Source organism: Gracilinanus agilis, chromosome 3, assembly GCF_016433145.1.
Source record: "Gracilinanus agilis isolate LMUSP501 chromosome 3, AgileGrace, whole genome shotgun sequence".
NCBI lineage: Eukaryota > Metazoa > Chordata > Mammalia > Didelphimorphia > Didelphidae > Gracilinanus > Gracilinanus agilis.
In genome coordinates this window covers 371,576,923-371,593,433 of record NC_058132.1, presented here as the reverse complement: position 1 = coordinate 371,593,433, position 16,511 = coordinate 371,576,923, and the positions used below count along the sequence as shown (strand labels likewise).

The window sequence follows — 16,511 nt, the reverse complement described above, 5'->3', positions numbered from 1 at the left end:
AGAAAGGAAGGAAGGAAGGAAGGAAGGAAGGAAGGAAGGAAGGAAGGAAGGAAGGAAGAAGGAAAGAAGGAAAGAAGGAAGAAGGAAAGAAGGAAGGAAAGAGAAAGAAGACATAGGTACACATTAATCTTCCCATTTCAAAGAAAACAGCAGCAGAATTTTCTGCCTGCCAAAATAACATTTAAAAAAAAGAGGGGGGGGGATCTCTTACTGAAGTCTGCAAGGGGGAAAGGATTGGGATTAGAGGAAAGAAGATGGATTTATACCAATTACTTAACAGTGGGGCTTTTAGAAAGCTCTGTGTATATGTGCATATGTTTTCCTTCCTCACAAGGAGCCCCAATAGGAAGATGGGATGATGTGCCAGGCTAACTGGGATTTGGCACGTCCTAGAAAGAAATGAATCCTACTTTTTTTAAGTAGTTCATATACCAATAGCCTTCTGAAATGGCAAACCCTTTAGTGTTCATGGTCAGGGATGTAGTTAGATAGTTCTGACTGAGGTCAGCTCTAAAATGTGCCCACTGATGACACATTTTTTTAACATTTAATACTGTTGGCAGGGGTTTTGACCATTTGGGGCTGGAACCAGGAAATGAGAATAATATGGAACAGAAAGGAAGAATAGGAAGCAGGAAAAGGTGTCCTCATCTGTTTGATTCTTGGTAAAATAATTAAAAAGGAATGAGAAAAGAGGAGCCTTGTATGCCTACACAGATGAAGGAGAATAGATTTCCTATCTTTGCTGTTCTTTGCAAGTTTCCTATATTTCTTTTCATTCTGTCGAACAGCTAGGAAGCTGCCTTCCCAAATTTTGGTAAGTGCTTTCACCTCTCTCTGTTTTTATCCTGTTCCCAGAAGAAGGGAAAAAAAAAATGGGGACACAGTACTTTTCAAGTTTACACAAGAATTCTTTCAGAGCAGCCCTTCCAGTAAATCATTTCATGACCATAGAAGCATAAAAAAGTAGAACTGAGAGAAATTAGAGCCTCAGAACTTTATTCTAATTTCCCATGTTGCCAAATAATATTATCTATCACTCTAAACCAAAATACTATCATGTTAAGCCTCAAGAACGTAGGTTCTCATAGAAGTCATAGAACCCAGAGTTAAATAGGGCCTTAGGGATCACCCCTCCATTCTTTAAAGTATTTAGTTATACCAGGAAATATTTACGTTATTTTTTCAAATGTGTTTATTTGGGTTCACATTCAAATCTGAGATTTCCCTGGAGACATTCATTCCTATCATCATATGGATAAAATGCTACTAGAAATCAACCCATCAGAGAGGTCAAATACATTCTTAACCTTCACTTTCCTCTTCTCTCTTTCTTTCCAAACCATAGAAGAAAATATCTGATGTTCTTGCAAAATCAGAACCAAAGCCCGGAGTTCCAGAAGACCTCCAGAAGCTAGTTGTGGAGCAGTTGAGCATCAAGCGTTCAGTGATTGAATTAGAAGAACTGAAACTGCCAGGTAGAACTAAGCATCAGTGATGGGATATTAACCTAATTTTGCATTTCCTGTTTACCTATTTATTTTGCATTGTTCACAAAGCCTTTTGGAAGCAAGATGGAAAAGTTCATTATTTCCTAGTCCATCATTTTTAATGCACACAGAAGAGATACTTTGTCTGAAAAACTGAATTATAATTTGTCTTTTTTCCCCTCCAAGATAGTGTAATTTTAAGTTTCTGCTATCATTTTCAAAGAGAAGAAAACAGAAAAATTCTACTGCCAGGTCCTTAATACAAATGACTAATTCCATAAAGTGGACACATTATTCAGGTTTGTGCTGCATATTTCCAGTGGGCTGGAGCCAAGGACCATGTTCTACATAATTGTACCTTCTATTAGTATGAATTGAAATGCATATGGACACTTCACAGGAAGTCATTATTCGAACTAATTGGGGGTCTGACTTATAGACAGAATAGCCACCAGTGGTTAACATTATTTGTGTTCTATTGTATTTTGATTTATTTTGTTAACTATCTTAGTCCGGAACCCATGGCCTTAAGGAGTGGAATGTTGCAGCTACATGCAGCCTTCATGGGTTGTGAGTTTGATCCCTCTGGTCTAGACAACTCTCTGAAGATCTTTAACTCAGGATCATTCCTGAGTCCCCTAATTGTCTGTGCTCTCTCCTCCCTCTTCACACTAGCTTATTTAATTACATGTTTTATTCCCTTCCATAAAATGTGAACACCTTAAAACCAGGGACTGAGTAAATTGGTTTTAGATTCCTTTCAGTCCTAAATTGATGATTCCAATGACCCTTTTTCCTTTTGTGCTTTGTAACCTAGTACTCAATTGTCAGTCAATGAAACAATAAATATTTATTAAGCATTTATTGTGTGCCAGGCACTGTGCTAATTATGGGAGATACAGAATGAGGCAAAAGACAGATCCTGCCCTCAAAGAGTTTACAATCTAATGACTTAATACAGTGCCTTGCGTATAGCAAGTACTTAATTAATTCTTGTGGATTGGATTGAATTCTGAATATAGGATGATATTATTGAGCTGAGATGCAAGCTCATAAATATATATTTATATATTTGCAATATATAAATATATATTATTTATAATAATAAAAATAATAAACCAGGCATAATCATACACCATTGTTTTTGGACTGTGAATACATTCATAAAAGTCATCTAGTGGAACTATCCAATGTAATGGACTTTACTACTAGTAACTATGCAATAATCCAGGGCACACTTGAAGGACTTATGAGAAAGAATGCTGTCCACATTGAGAGAAAGAATTGTGGGAGCAGAAACGCAAAATAAAAACATATCACATATATATGGGTATATGATTTGGGGTTAAAAGATTGCTCTATAGCAAAATAATTAATATGGAAATGGGTGTCAAGTGATAACATTTGTATAATCCTGTGGAATTGCTTGTCAGCTCTGGGAGGGGGAGGCAAAGAAAATGAATCATGGAAACATGGAAAAAATCTTTAAAAATAAATAAAAATTTTAAAAATGAAGCCGTGGGGGAAAGGAACTAATGTAAAAATTGCTTTAACATGTAATTCGACAAAAATAAAATATTTTTTAAAAAATAAATGAATGAATGAATGAAAGTCATGTAGTGACTTCTATAGAATAGGTAAAGGACATCAGTTTCTGGTGGTGGTGGTCATAGTCATAACAATAATAATAGTCGTAGCTAACATTTACTTAGCATTTTTCTCTGGCTATCCCCCATGCCTGATTTCGAACCCCTCCAGTTTTTCACCCAAGAAAACCCCAAATGGAGTCACAAAGAATCAGACATGACCGAAAATGACTGAACAACAACATCCTGCATGCCTGGAATGCCCTCCCTCTTCCACTACATGCAATTACTGACCTCCCAGGCTTTCTTTGAGTCTCAACTAAAATCCCACCTTCTACAGGAAGCCCTTCCCTAACCCCTCCTAATACTGGTGCTTTCCCTTTGTCAATTAATTTCCTATTTATCCTATATATAGATTGCTTTGTATATATTTAGCCATATATTGTCTCCCATTCAACTATATGCTCTTTAAGGTCAGGACCAGTCTTTTGCCTCTTCTTGTATCCCCAGAGCTTGGCATAGTACCAGGCACTTAGTAGGTCCATAAAGAATGTTTCTTTATAGATCGATTAATAGTGTTTTAAAATTTGAAAAGTGCTTTATGAATATTGCCTCATTTGGGCCTCATAACAATTCCAGGAGGCAGGTCTCCATTTACAAATGAGGAAACTAAGGCAGACAAAGGTGAAGTATTTTGTGAAGAACTAATCGCTAGGAAGTATCTGAAGAGGGATTTGAACCGTATCTTCCTCATTCTGGGTCTAGAACTCTACCTACTTGCTTTTCACATTTTATTGATCCCTTTTGCCTTCATATCACAGTCATTTCAGTACTCATCCACCCCTCAATTTTATCTCTCTCTGATAAATAAAAACTGCATCTAGAAGTGTATATAATAGACTCTTCTTACTAATCTAGTCACTTCCACCTCTCTGCTGTGGTGGGGAGATGTCTTGCATTGTCATTTTCCAGGATGTTCATTGGTTTTTCACTTACTCCAAGTTTAACTTCCCTTTAGTGACTTTTCACAAAAACAAAAAAACAAAAAAACTTATATTGTTGTAATCATCTTGCATATTGGTCTCTTGATTTTCCTTATTTTACTCGCGGTTCATATAAATTTTCTCATGTTTCTCTGAATTCTTCATATTTGTCATGCATCACTGCACAGAAATGTCCTATTCCATTTGTATATGATGATTTTTTTTTCAGCCATTCCAGTGGCCCACCAGGTTTTCAGTTTTTTTGCTAGGCATTTGAAGTTCTTCAAATCCTGACACACCACAAGCACTTACTAAATATTTATTGACTTACCGACTGATTACACCTTAGTAACCTTCTCACATATTTTATTTTCCAGCCAAATTGATATACTTGCAGTTCCCTAGGCACAGCAATCTCACCGCATACCTTTGCACAGGCTGACTCCCATCCCTGGAAGGCACTCCTTCATGAAACCCCTTTCTCTCCTTATGGCAGGACTGAGCACAAGTTCTCCAGCCAATTTCTATAAGACAGTCTCATCCAGTTATTTTGTATTTGTTTTATAGTTATTCTTTTTGTTAAGCATGTCCTCTTCCTTTACCCCATGAAATGTAAGTTTCTTAAGGGCAGGATAAATTTTGCTTCTTGCCTTTGTATCTTCATCCCCTAAATTTATGCCTGGTTTATAGTAGGTGCTTAATAAATGCTTACTGAATTTGAAAATTGAAGTCTTCTTACTCCAAGTGAATTGTGCCTATGTTAACACACATTCTCAACATTATTATTTACTTTTTAAATTACTGGCATCTTTCTTCATTAGACTTTATCACTTTACCACAGTGGATTTATTGAGCCTAATAAGATGAGAAATTATGATTTAGTTTCTTTTTTTGAAGCCAATACATTTATCAAACTGCATTTTAACACTTTTTTTTGACCTTTTAGGTCTCTAAAGAGCAATCATTTTTAAAATAATAATGATACTGAGAATGCTGTAGCAATACAGCCATCATGGACTAATGATCTTTGTTTCTGGAACATTAGTCAGGTCAAATACTCAGACATATGCATTTAAATGTGTTTAAGTTTATACTTTTAAGTTAGAAACTTCCTAAAGCTCTCCACCACGTAGAGTTTCTCCATTTGTCTCAAGAAGTGTCAAGAAGTTTGAACAAGGCACAGCTAGGTGGCTGAGTGGATTGAGAGCCAGGCCTGGAGTCAAAAAACCCAAGTTCAAATATAACCTCAGATACTTCCTAGCTGTGTGACTCTAGGCAAGTCACTTAACCCAAGTTGCCTAGCATTTAGTGTTCTTATGTTTTGAAACTGATACTTAATATCAAATGTAAGACAAAAAGTAAGAATTTTGAAAAAGAAGAACTTTGAACAAGATTGTCCATTTCTCATCAGATTTTTTTTCTCTGACTGTCCCCCATGCCTGGAATGCTAAATCCCACTTTCTACAGAGAAACCTTTCTCTAACCTTAGTGCTTTCTCTCTGTTGATAATTTCCCCTTAATCCTATATATGACTTATTTGTAGATGGTTACTTACTTATTGCCTTTCCCATTAGATTGTGAATTCCCTGAGAGCAAGAAGTGTCTTTGCCTTTCTTTGCATCTTAAGCACTTAGCAAAGAGCCTGGCACATAGTAGACACATAATAAATATTTACTGACTGAATATTGACTAACTCGGACCCAAATTAATTTTAACTAATTTCAGAACTCAATCATAAATAGATGCCATTAAGTTTAGGTAAAGTAGAAGCATAAAATCAGCACCACTAAAACGTTGTTCTATAAAGACTGTTTGTTGTTTTTTTTTTAGTATTAACAAAGGAGCATCTCTTCACGGATTGCTCTTTCTTTATCGAGGTTAACTTGATTTCCTCTTCCCATTAGAAGGTTATATTTTCTTGAAGCCTGGAAAAACAGAAAAAGGTTCTGGTCTCTGATTTTTTATGATTCCTTTGTGACATGCTTTTCATAAACACACATTAGGTTTGGAGAAACAATTGCCCCTGTCTGGTTCCATTCCAGCAAGAAAATCATTTAGACTGATGAAGCAACCTATTTCCACGTGAACAGGATCTGGTGTCTGAGACTCGCCAAGCCCAAACTACTCCAACAGCTGTCAGAAATCATTCTGGGCAGCAAACCAGGCCAGGGAAGAGCAGTCCTGTCTATGTTATTTCATCTTATCAGTCAAGTATTAGACATTTTCTGCCCAAACTTCAAAATGAAGCTTGGTTTTGTCTGTTACTACTTAGTGGATTTTTTCTTTTTATCTCTTCCTGTGGGTTTGTGTTCTTCCTAAGGAGGATTTATGAGGTAACAAGAAAACTTTTAGTACTATGTGACCCTATGAAAGACCATGAACCTCCTTCATTCTCCTATACACAATAAACTCACTATAAAGTCATTTTAGGTTCATAATATAGCCTTCTTTTGAGCTGTATACCCAATTTTTTTTGTTAAGTTCAGTGACACCATCCAAGAAATTTGGAGTTGGAAGGGACCTCAGGGACCATTTAGTCCAACCCATACCTGAAAAAGAAACTTCACTATCATACTCCCAATAAATGGGTCACCAGCCTTTATTTGAAAATCACCAATTAGGGAAAACCCACTGCCTCCTGAGAAAGCCTGTTCCACTTATGAATAGTTCTAGGTTTTCCTGACATCAAGCTTAAATTGTCTTCTTTATGACTTCTTCTCATCGTTCCTGGTTTGTCCTCTGGTGGCCAAATGGAACAAGTCAACCAACCAATTCATCTCTAGGCGGAGGACTTTCTCATCTTCTTGTCCAGCCTTTACCTTTTTCCTAACCTCCATCTCCAACTCCCTATGAGACATCTTGAATCAGATGTCCTACAAATGTCTTAAACTCATCCTGCCCAAACTTGAACTCTTATTTCCTTCAAACCTTCCCTTCTTCCGAAGTTCCCTGTTACTGTCCAGGGTACCATCATCCTCCCAGGAGCCTAGGCTCACAACCTAAGGGTCATCTTTGGCTCGTCACCCTTTGGCCCCCTCCATGTCTAATCAGTTACCAGGTCTTGTCATTTCTACCACTGAGACATCTCTGCCATCGTGCTCCCTTCTCTCTCCCCTGACACTGCACCCACCCTGGGGCAGACACTCACCACTTTGGTCTCCTTGACTCAAGTCTCTCCTCGCTCCAGTCCATCTTCCACTTACCTGTCAAATTAATCTTCCTAAAGCCCAGGCTTCAACTTGTCCACTAAACTCCAGGGGTTACCTGTTATCTCCAATATCAAGCATAAAATCTTCAATTTAACTTTATTTTTAAATCCCTTTGTAACCTCACCTCTTCCTACCTTTCCAATCTTTTTATATTCCAATCTTATTATATTTTATTCCCATCCAAATACTCTGAAATCCAGTAAAACTAACCTAGCTGTTCTTCTACTGGATGCTCCATCTCCATATTCCAAGCATTTTCTGAGACTGTCCCCATACTTAGAATGCTCTTCTTCCTCATCTCCACCTCCTAGCTTCCTTCAAGTCCCAGCTAAAGTCCCGCTTTCTCCAGGAAACTTTTTCTCATCCTTCTCCATTCTAATGCCTTCTCTCTGTTGGTTATGTCCTGTTTGTCCTGCATAGAACCTTTTTATGAATCACTGTTTACATGTTGTCTCCCCCATTAGATTGTGAGCTTCTCAAGAGCAGGGGGGATCTTTTGCCTCTCTTTGTACGCCCAAGGCTTAATGTTGTGCCTGGAACATTATCAGGCCTTTAATAAATGCTTCCTGGCAGACTATGCTAATACTTACACCCCAATACCATTTGGTTTCTCTCCTCGACATTCTTTCCAACTAAACCATGTCCTTTCTGGGCTATGGCTCACAGAACTCAACACCACGTTCCAAGTATGATCTGACCAGGGTGAAGAAAAGAAGTATTGTTATCACCTCCTGGAAGCTATTCATGTACAGCCCAAGATGGCATTAGATGTTTGGCTGCTGTATTGAGTGCCAAACCTGGAGTCAAGAATTTTGCTGAGTTCAAATCTGGCCTCAGACACTTACCAACTGTGTGACCCTGGGCAACTCACTTGACCCTGTTGGCCTCAGTTTCCTTATCTGTAAAATGAGCTGGAGAAGAAAATGACCATTCCAAGACCTTTGCCAAGAAGACCTCAAATGGAGTCACAAAGAATCAGAGATGACTAAACAACAACAACAAATTGAAGTTATAGGCCACTAGAACCCCCAGGTCTTTTTATTTCCCCAGATAAATGGCTATCTAATAATACTTCCTCCAATTTTTTTCTTGCAAAGTTGTCTTTTTGGAACCAAATTTAAAACATTATGCTGCCTCCTGTTAAATTCCATCCTGTTTGATCCTGGATTCGGATTGTGTCATCTGCTAATATGATAAGCATTTCATCTTCTAAAGTCACTGATAAAACTGTTTAACAGCATGAGGCCAAGCACAGATCCCCAGATCCCTCCTCAGAGCTCCCTCTGAGGGATGCTGAACTCTTACTAACTCTTCCTGCAGTCAGGCCGCTGACTCCTGATCTATCCCACTGTGCCACCCTCTTGCCCATATCCCTATGCTGGTACAGTCCCCGGGCCAAGTGAAGAGAGGAAGAAAACGCATCAAAGAATGACTTTGTTTAACAAGGCCAAACTCGGGGCAAACTGTTAAAGAAGGGAGGTGCTAAAATGGCATATCTCTTGTGCCATGTCTGTTACATGTGGGAATCAGTTGTCAGAAGTTGTACATACCTGTATGACCAGTACTGTATCTTCTAAAATACCATCATTCCCTGAAAATTATTAATATTTGGCAAGTAAGAATATGAGAAATATTTGACAGTTCTGATAAATTTCAGGGCTAATCATTTTTCCAACTATACTCTTGAAGAAAATGGTGGGTTTTAAATATCTTACAAAACTATAGAGTGGTTCAGAAGAGATTTTGAGATTCAAAGATGGAAGCAACTTTAAAGGTTTCTCCTCCAACTTTCCCATTTGAGAGATGAAAAACTGGGCCCAGAGAAGGAAAGGGATTTGCCCAAGATCACATGACTAGTGAGAGGTAGGATTGGAACCAGGGTTTACTGATTATAAGTCCAGCATTCTGTCTACTACTCTATCCTGTGGTGAAAGTAAATTTGACAAATAGTTATTCACTTAGGGAGGGAGGGAGGGAGGGAGGGAGGGAGAAAATGGAAAGAAGGAAGGAAAAGAAGAGAGAGAGAAGGAAGGAAGGAAGGAAGAGAAAGGAAGGGAGGATGAAAAAGCAAGAAAGGGAGGAAGAAAAGAATAGAGGGAATAGAAAGAGGAAGAAAGAAGGAAGGAGGAAAAGAAGAAAGGGAAAGAGCAAAAGAAAAAAGGAGAGGGAGGCAAAGGGAAGGAAAGAAAGAGGGAATGAGAGAAAGGAAAGAGGGAGGAAGGAAAGGAGAAAAGGAAAGAATGGAGGAAGGAAGGAACCTTGTTTGATCCTCTGAGACAGAAAGGGATGAAATCTGTCACAACTAGCAGGTACCTAAGGACATTTGAACTTTGATCTCCTTGACTCTGTGCCCAGATCTCTATCCACTCTGCCACCAGACTGCTTCAGGGTGATTATTGATGAATCAGAGTATGAATTTAATTGATTGCTATTTTTTTTACCCTGTGACTATTTTTTCCCTAGCATACTGCTAAAATATTTACAGTCAAGTCTACTTATTCTTTCTGATTTTCCTAGGGAGACATCTTATGACATGCTAAAAAAAAGTGCAGGTTGTTGAGACAATTCATAGATATTAATTTAGTCTTGTGACCATTGGTGAGTCATTCAACCCCTCAAATCCTCAGTTTCTCCAGCTGTAAAATGGGGAAATAATATACACATTAACCTATTGCCACAGAATCATTATTGAGGAAAACATTTTCCAAACCTTAAAGAATTCTATAAATGTGAAATACAATTTTTTTTCCCTATAATTCTCCTCAGGGAGAGAACTGCACTTATATTAACAACAGGGAAAAGGTGTTTTAGTATTTTATAGTAGGAAATTAGAGCCTGGGAAATGGGGGGAAAGTTGATAAATAGGGTTTTACTTTTCAAAAATTATAAATGTTTTATTAGCCTAGTACATGATACAAGCATCTCTTTTCTGTTCTACTAGATTCAGATGATTGATGGCCGAGTGAAGAATTTAAATGAGATTTTGTGTCCAAAAACCCAACACAACCCCCAAAATGCAGAATAATGTTTCACTATAATAAGCTGGCAGCAAGGTGACCCAGTGGATAGAGAGAGCACTGGGCCTGGAGTCAGACCAGAGTTCAAATGTGACCTCAGACACTTACCAGCTATGTGACTCTGGGAAAGTCATTTCACCCCTGACCATATAAAACTGGAGAAATAAAATTGCAAATTACTCCAGTGTCTTTGCCAAGAAAACCTCATGAACCCTATTAAAATGCTAAAAGGCACAACACTGAATATGAGCCTCTCAGGTCAGAAGGGCCTGTGGGCTTTGGCCCGTAGAGTCAAGAAGGACAAGACTGAACAACAATAATAAGCTTTTCTTTTTTGTAACATTTTACCAATTTTGAATATGCTCATCTCATCAGCCTTTAACATCACTGTTTTGCCTAGAGGAGGCGGCACAATATGGATAGAGCACTGGACCTGGAGTATGAAAAACCTGAGATCAAATCCAGCCTCAGACACTTATCAGCTGTGTGACCCTAAGCAAGTCACTTAACCTCTTAGCCTCAGTTTCTTTATCTATAAAGTGAGGATAATAATAGCACCTACTTCCTAGGGTTATTGTAAAGATAAATTGACTTTTTATTGACTTTTTTTCCTGCATTTGCTTGGAGATCTTCTCCTTGCATCTATGCTTTCGAACCCCTCCCGATGCCAATTACCCCCTTGGAGAAAGGGTTCCAGTTCCCCTCTTCCCAAGACAATTAGACTTTTCAAGCATCAATTCTCCAGGCCTCATACCTCCACCAACTATCTCTCTTCCCACAAAGCAGCATTCATCAGTGGTGCTCCCTCTTATCTCTTCCCCTTCCTTTTCAGTCTCTGCCCACTTCTATTCACCCACTCTTCTGTAGGCTCTTCTGTTTCTGAGACACATTGCCAACCCTTGATTTGAACCGAACCATCAAAGACTCCTTTCTCTCCCTGGACCCCTTCCTTCTCTCTGTGCCCTCCCAGGTTATAATGCAATTCCCCTAAAAAAGCATCGATTCACTTGCAGACAGAGTTACCAGCTTCTGCCTATAATACCCATTATCTGCCTCTTCGCTGTTACCTCTTCTAGATTTCTATTTTCATTCTTGTCTCTTTGGGTACATTTAGAAAGAAGGCTTTTCCTGGCCTCTTCTGTTGTCCCTCTATTGCTGTTTGTCTCCATACCTGCTGCGTTTATTCACTCCTTCATTTCTGTTGTTTGAAGAACAAATGATATCTTCATTTCTGGTTTTCTTTCTAAAAATGTTCCAAATTCTTTTTTTTAATATTTTAAAATTCATCTTTTTTCTGTGAGCTTAAGCAAGCTCAGATTTATAGGATAAATTTGCTTGGGCTACAACCTAAGGTCCACTGAACTTTCAAAATATTATTCCATTCCCTTCTCAATTTTCTATTAGCTGCAGAATAGTCTTGTGTTATTTAATTGTCCTTTCCTTTGTATTTAAAGGTCTTTCTCCTGGTAGGTTGCAAAATTTGTTCCTGAATTAAATTATTAAATTTAACCATCATGTGCCTTGGAATTTTCAGCCTTATGTTTTTTTCTGAAAGTGATCTATGATTTTTTTTTCCATTGGAATTTCATTTTCCATATTGAGAAGTTCTAAATAGATCTCTTATTTAATTTTCTTCATTATGATGTTATTTGTCCTATCACGTCGTTCTGGGAGACCTATGATCCTTAGTTTTCTCCATATATCCCTGTTTTTGAGTTCAGTAAGTTTGGTTTGTGTAACAAGCATATTTACTTTGAATGTTATTGGATTTTTTTGCTTCCCTTCTTCTTGGTTGTCCTTCACTTCTGTGTATTTGTATTCACAATCTGTTGTTCTCTCTTGTTTCTTTAATGAGGTTTGCCACTGTAGTTTCCAGTTTTTCTATTCCACTCATTATTTTTCCTATGCAAAACATTAGTTCTGCTCTTGTAATTCTCGTTTCTCTTTTAAATAAATCACTTGAGAATTGTGTGTTGTGATTCTCTTCTCCTTAAATTTTACAGAATATTCTGGATCATCAAATCATCAAAGATCACTTTCCTTTATTTTGCAGTATTTAGTCATAGATACCTAATCTCGTTACTAGATCTGGAAGCCATATTTCCTTCTGTTGTTACTGTTTTTCCTGTTGCTTGATCTTTTTATGTTCAAGGTCTGAGTTTTCTTCTTCCTGAAATCTTTGCTCCTTTCCATCTTTTTACCCTTTTATTTTCCTCATCACTTACTTCCTGATGGCCTCTTCTCAGGGTCTAGTTTCCTTAGGAGTGAAGTCTCCCAGGACTTCAGACTCCTACCACCCTGGGCAACTTATGGTTCACCAGCCTGAGTCTCTGCCCCAAGGGATTTTTGGGTGGTCAGAACTGACACCAGCTGGATGCTGTGCTCTTCCCTCCACACACAGTGTCCTGTCCTGCTCCCTCCATTCCTCAGTTCTCTGGCCCTTCAGCAGCAGTTCAGAGCCTGTTTTCCCCTGGTGATGCCCAAACAAACTTCCTGAGCCTGGAGCCAAATTTCCCTGGACCTGGAAAGAGGGAGGGAGAACCAGGTGTTGGGATGGATGATGACGTAAGCCTATTCTGTGTTCTTGTGCCTGCCAGTGTGGCCTTGCTGCCAATAGCCAGAGAAGAAGGGGAAGAGTGAAGAATGAGCTTAATCAATGGATTTTGGATTGGTTTGGGGGATTTTTTTACCTTTTGGATTTCAGGTGTCCTAGACTATGAGTACAACTGAAGTTGCTTTATCTTTGGCATATAATTTCTATTTTAGAAAGATTTGAGAGGTCATGAGGATCAGTGTTGTACACCATCTTTTTGCTTATTATTAGCTATTATTATTGTTGAAATTTTGTATAAAAACATCTTTTTTATGTTTGTAGATTCCTGTTTCCTCCAAGCCAATGATCTGTCTCATAGCCTTTCTTCATATCTAAAACAAAGTAAGTAACCTCTAAGATCTTGTTTCTTTACCAAACTCTCATTCTTTGAAGAGATAAACTTTTGTTTTTAAATAAATTAACCCTGATTATTTAAAAGAAGCTCTTCCTCTATTCTTCTTTCCTGCCTCCACACCAAAAAGCATTCCTCCCTTCTCCCTGCCATATTCCTCATCTTCCTTTAAAGCTCACCTCAGCTGCCATCTTCTACTAGAAGCCCTTCTGGATTCCCCCTAATTATTTATATTCTCTTCCTCCTCAAATTACTTTTTATTTACTCATATGCATGCTATTTCTCCCCAGTAGGATAGAAGCTCCTTAAGGACTAGGATATTATTTCCTTTTATCAACCTGTCTCCAGCACCTGGGACAGTGCTTCACATATTAGTAGATGGTTAATAATTAAATTGAATTGAATAATTTTTTGATTAATCAAATCAAAATTTGATAATTAATCATCATTAAATTGAATTTGCAAGGTTAAAAGACTACATTTAAAAAACAGGACTATCTTAAGCAGACTTTATTTTTGAATAGAAATTCAAAAATGGCTTCATTTCTAAATTGTTTAAATTTAAGTTTGATTTTTTTCTTTATGTAGTTGTTGGTATAACATGGTAGGGAATAGATTGGGGGTAGGAGATATCTGCCTTTTTTTTTAACTGATTAAAAGCACAGAACAGAGAGCCAGGAGACTATAGAGTTCCTATTCCGCCACAAATTGGTTGTACATGATACAAATCTCATCATCTCTGGGCTTTAGGATTTTCTTTTTTCTTGTTTGTAAAATAAAGAGTTTACTTGGGAGAGAGAAGCAAGGTAGTATTATGGAAAGAGCACTGAATTTATAGTCAGAGGTCCTAGGTTTAAATCCCATGTTTGCCCCTACCTGCCTATATGACCCTGGTCTGCTGTATTTAAAAGGATGATCTCACTTTTTCTTTTTTTTAACAGTCTGTCCCAAATGGTCCAAACTTCGGAAGAACCACAAGGAGAAGAAGTCACTGGTGATGTTGATCATCTGTAGCTCTGCCCTCCGAGCCTTGGAACTCATTAGGTTTGTAGTTTGCTGTTATAATAAGAATAGCTAGCATTTTTCTAGTGCTTACTAGAAAAGTACCAGGCACTATGCTGAGCGCTTTACTGTATCTCCTCATTTGATTCTCACAACACTAGAAGGTAACTTTTTCTGTGCCTTTGACCATATCATAAGAAGCACAGAGCTCCCAAGTTTGCCTTTTAATCTGAGAATACACTGCATTTCAAGTTCATTCCATTGCAGTTTAACAAATTGAGGAAACTGAGGCAGACAGAAGCAAAGTGAATTGCCCAGGGTCTTGTAGGGCCATATGAATGAAGCTGGATTTGAACACAGGTCTTCCTAACTCCAGGCCCGGCACTATCCATTCTGCCCCTAATCCGTCTCCCCTGCTTTCACCCCCCAACTAAAAATCCCCATCATCTTCTCAGGCATAATTGGGAAAGAGAAAAATATCTAATTTTCATATCTAGTCATTTCTCAGATACTTTTGACAAGAGTGACTTTGAATAAATAACATCTATTCTCAGACTTATAGTCCTGGTGAACTGTTTATTATAGAGCAGCCAACAGTCAGATAGTTTGTAGGTTTAGAATCTTACCTTCTCTGCCCTTTTTCTTTTGGAAGAGATGACAGTGAGCAGTAAAATGGGCAAATGATAGCAAGGAAGGGGGCAAGAGGAGGCATGTGAATAATACATAAATTAAATATTCTCTGAATAACTGAGATTGCTGTTTCTTCGCAACTGAATGAAATTGAAATTCAGCGTAATCTCAGAATAAAGGCAAATTTGGGAACTCTGTGCTTTTAATCAGAGGGTCAAAGGCGCAAAAAATAAGCCTGTTAGTTCCCACTAATTAGCCTTTATTAAAGGACCTATAGGTTAGTGCCTATTTGAACCTTCTACCAGGTGCTAAAGAGAGATATATAAAGGAAAAAGAAATATAATAATAAATAAATAAATGATATTAATATTATAATATATAAGAATAATTATAATATAAAGAGAAAAAAGAAATAGAGGGAAAAGAAAAACATAGTAATCCATTAGATAGTCATCTCCTTGAGGGTAGGATCTGATAACTTCATTTTTGTCTTTTTTAAACATAGTGCATAGTAAAATCCCTTACAAATAAAAATAATGTACTTAATAAATATTTGTTGACTTGAAGTCTCTGCACTTCTTAGGAAAATTTCTATCCTCCATACCTGGAATTGCACCCACTCCCTGCTCCTAAATTTAAACTCTTTATGTTAACTCCTTTTGCTCCTTCATAATTCAGCTCCTTCACAATTCAGCTCAGATGCCATTATCTCCATAAACGTTTCACTAATCTCCCAGCCAAAAGTGATCTCTCATTGTTCACGTCTCTTTGCTTTGTCCATAGCTTTCCTATGAACTTAACATATTCTAGGTAGTAGCTAGATGGCACAGTGGTTAGAGTACCAAGCTTAGAGTCAGGAAGACTCATCTTCAGGAGTTCAAATCCAGCTCAGACACTTACTAGCTGTGTGACCCAGGGAAAGTTATTTAACACAGTTTGCTTCAGTTTCCTTATTTGTCCAATGAGCTGGGGAAGGAATTGGCAGACCGCTCCAGTATCTTTGCTGAGAAAACCCCAAATGGGGTCACCGAGAATTGGATACAACTGAAATGACTGAATAACAACAAAAATTCATCTATCACAAATCCTTGTCTTCTCTATGCTGCCAGATTATAAGCCCTTAGAGGCCATGGACTGTGCCTTATTCATGTTTGTACATTCCTAGGGTCTAGCTGTGTTTTTCACAGAATAAATGCTATTTAAACATCAGTTAGGGAGTAACCAGATAGCCTAGGACTATGTGGGCAAACCTATGGCACATGTGCCCGGGGGGGGGGGGTAGGGGCTGCTCCCCTCCCTGTCTCCATGCTGAAATGACTGAGGACATTTTTCACATGACCCGCCCCTCTGCTCAGCAACCCAATGGAAGCACTTCCTCCCTTCTCCTTGTCTGGGGTGAGGTGGGGGGCTCACATGTAGCAGGTTGGGCACTCAGTCTCTAAAAAGTTCACCATCACTGGCATAAGGGGTAGAGCAGGGCTTGGAACTGAGAAGACTCATCTTCATGAGTTCTAATCTGGCCTCAATACCTTACTCTGTGACCTAGATAAATTGCTTAACCCTATTTGCCTCAGTTTTTTCATGTATAAAATGAACTTGAAAAAAAAATGGCAAACTACTCCAGAGAGAGAGAGAGAGAGAGAGAGAGA

The 16,511-nt window shown here is 38.2% G+C and overlaps 1 protein-coding gene across 1 annotated transcript in view; it reads left to right on the top strand.

Moving 5' to 3' along the window:
* Positions 1-16,511, top strand: part of CMSS1 (cms1 ribosomal small subunit homolog) — a 425,421-nt gene that overhangs the window by 394,706 nt on the left and 14,204 nt on the right. Inside the window, exons 5-7 of the mRNA XM_044669203.1 lie at positions 1,349-1,478; positions 13,161-13,220; positions 14,172-14,274. Of these exons, the coding sequence (XP_044525138.1) occupies positions 1,349-1,478; positions 13,161-13,220; positions 14,172-14,274 (293 nt within the window). The remainder of the gene's footprint in view (positions 1-1,348; positions 1,479-13,160; positions 13,221-14,171; positions 14,275-16,511) is intronic.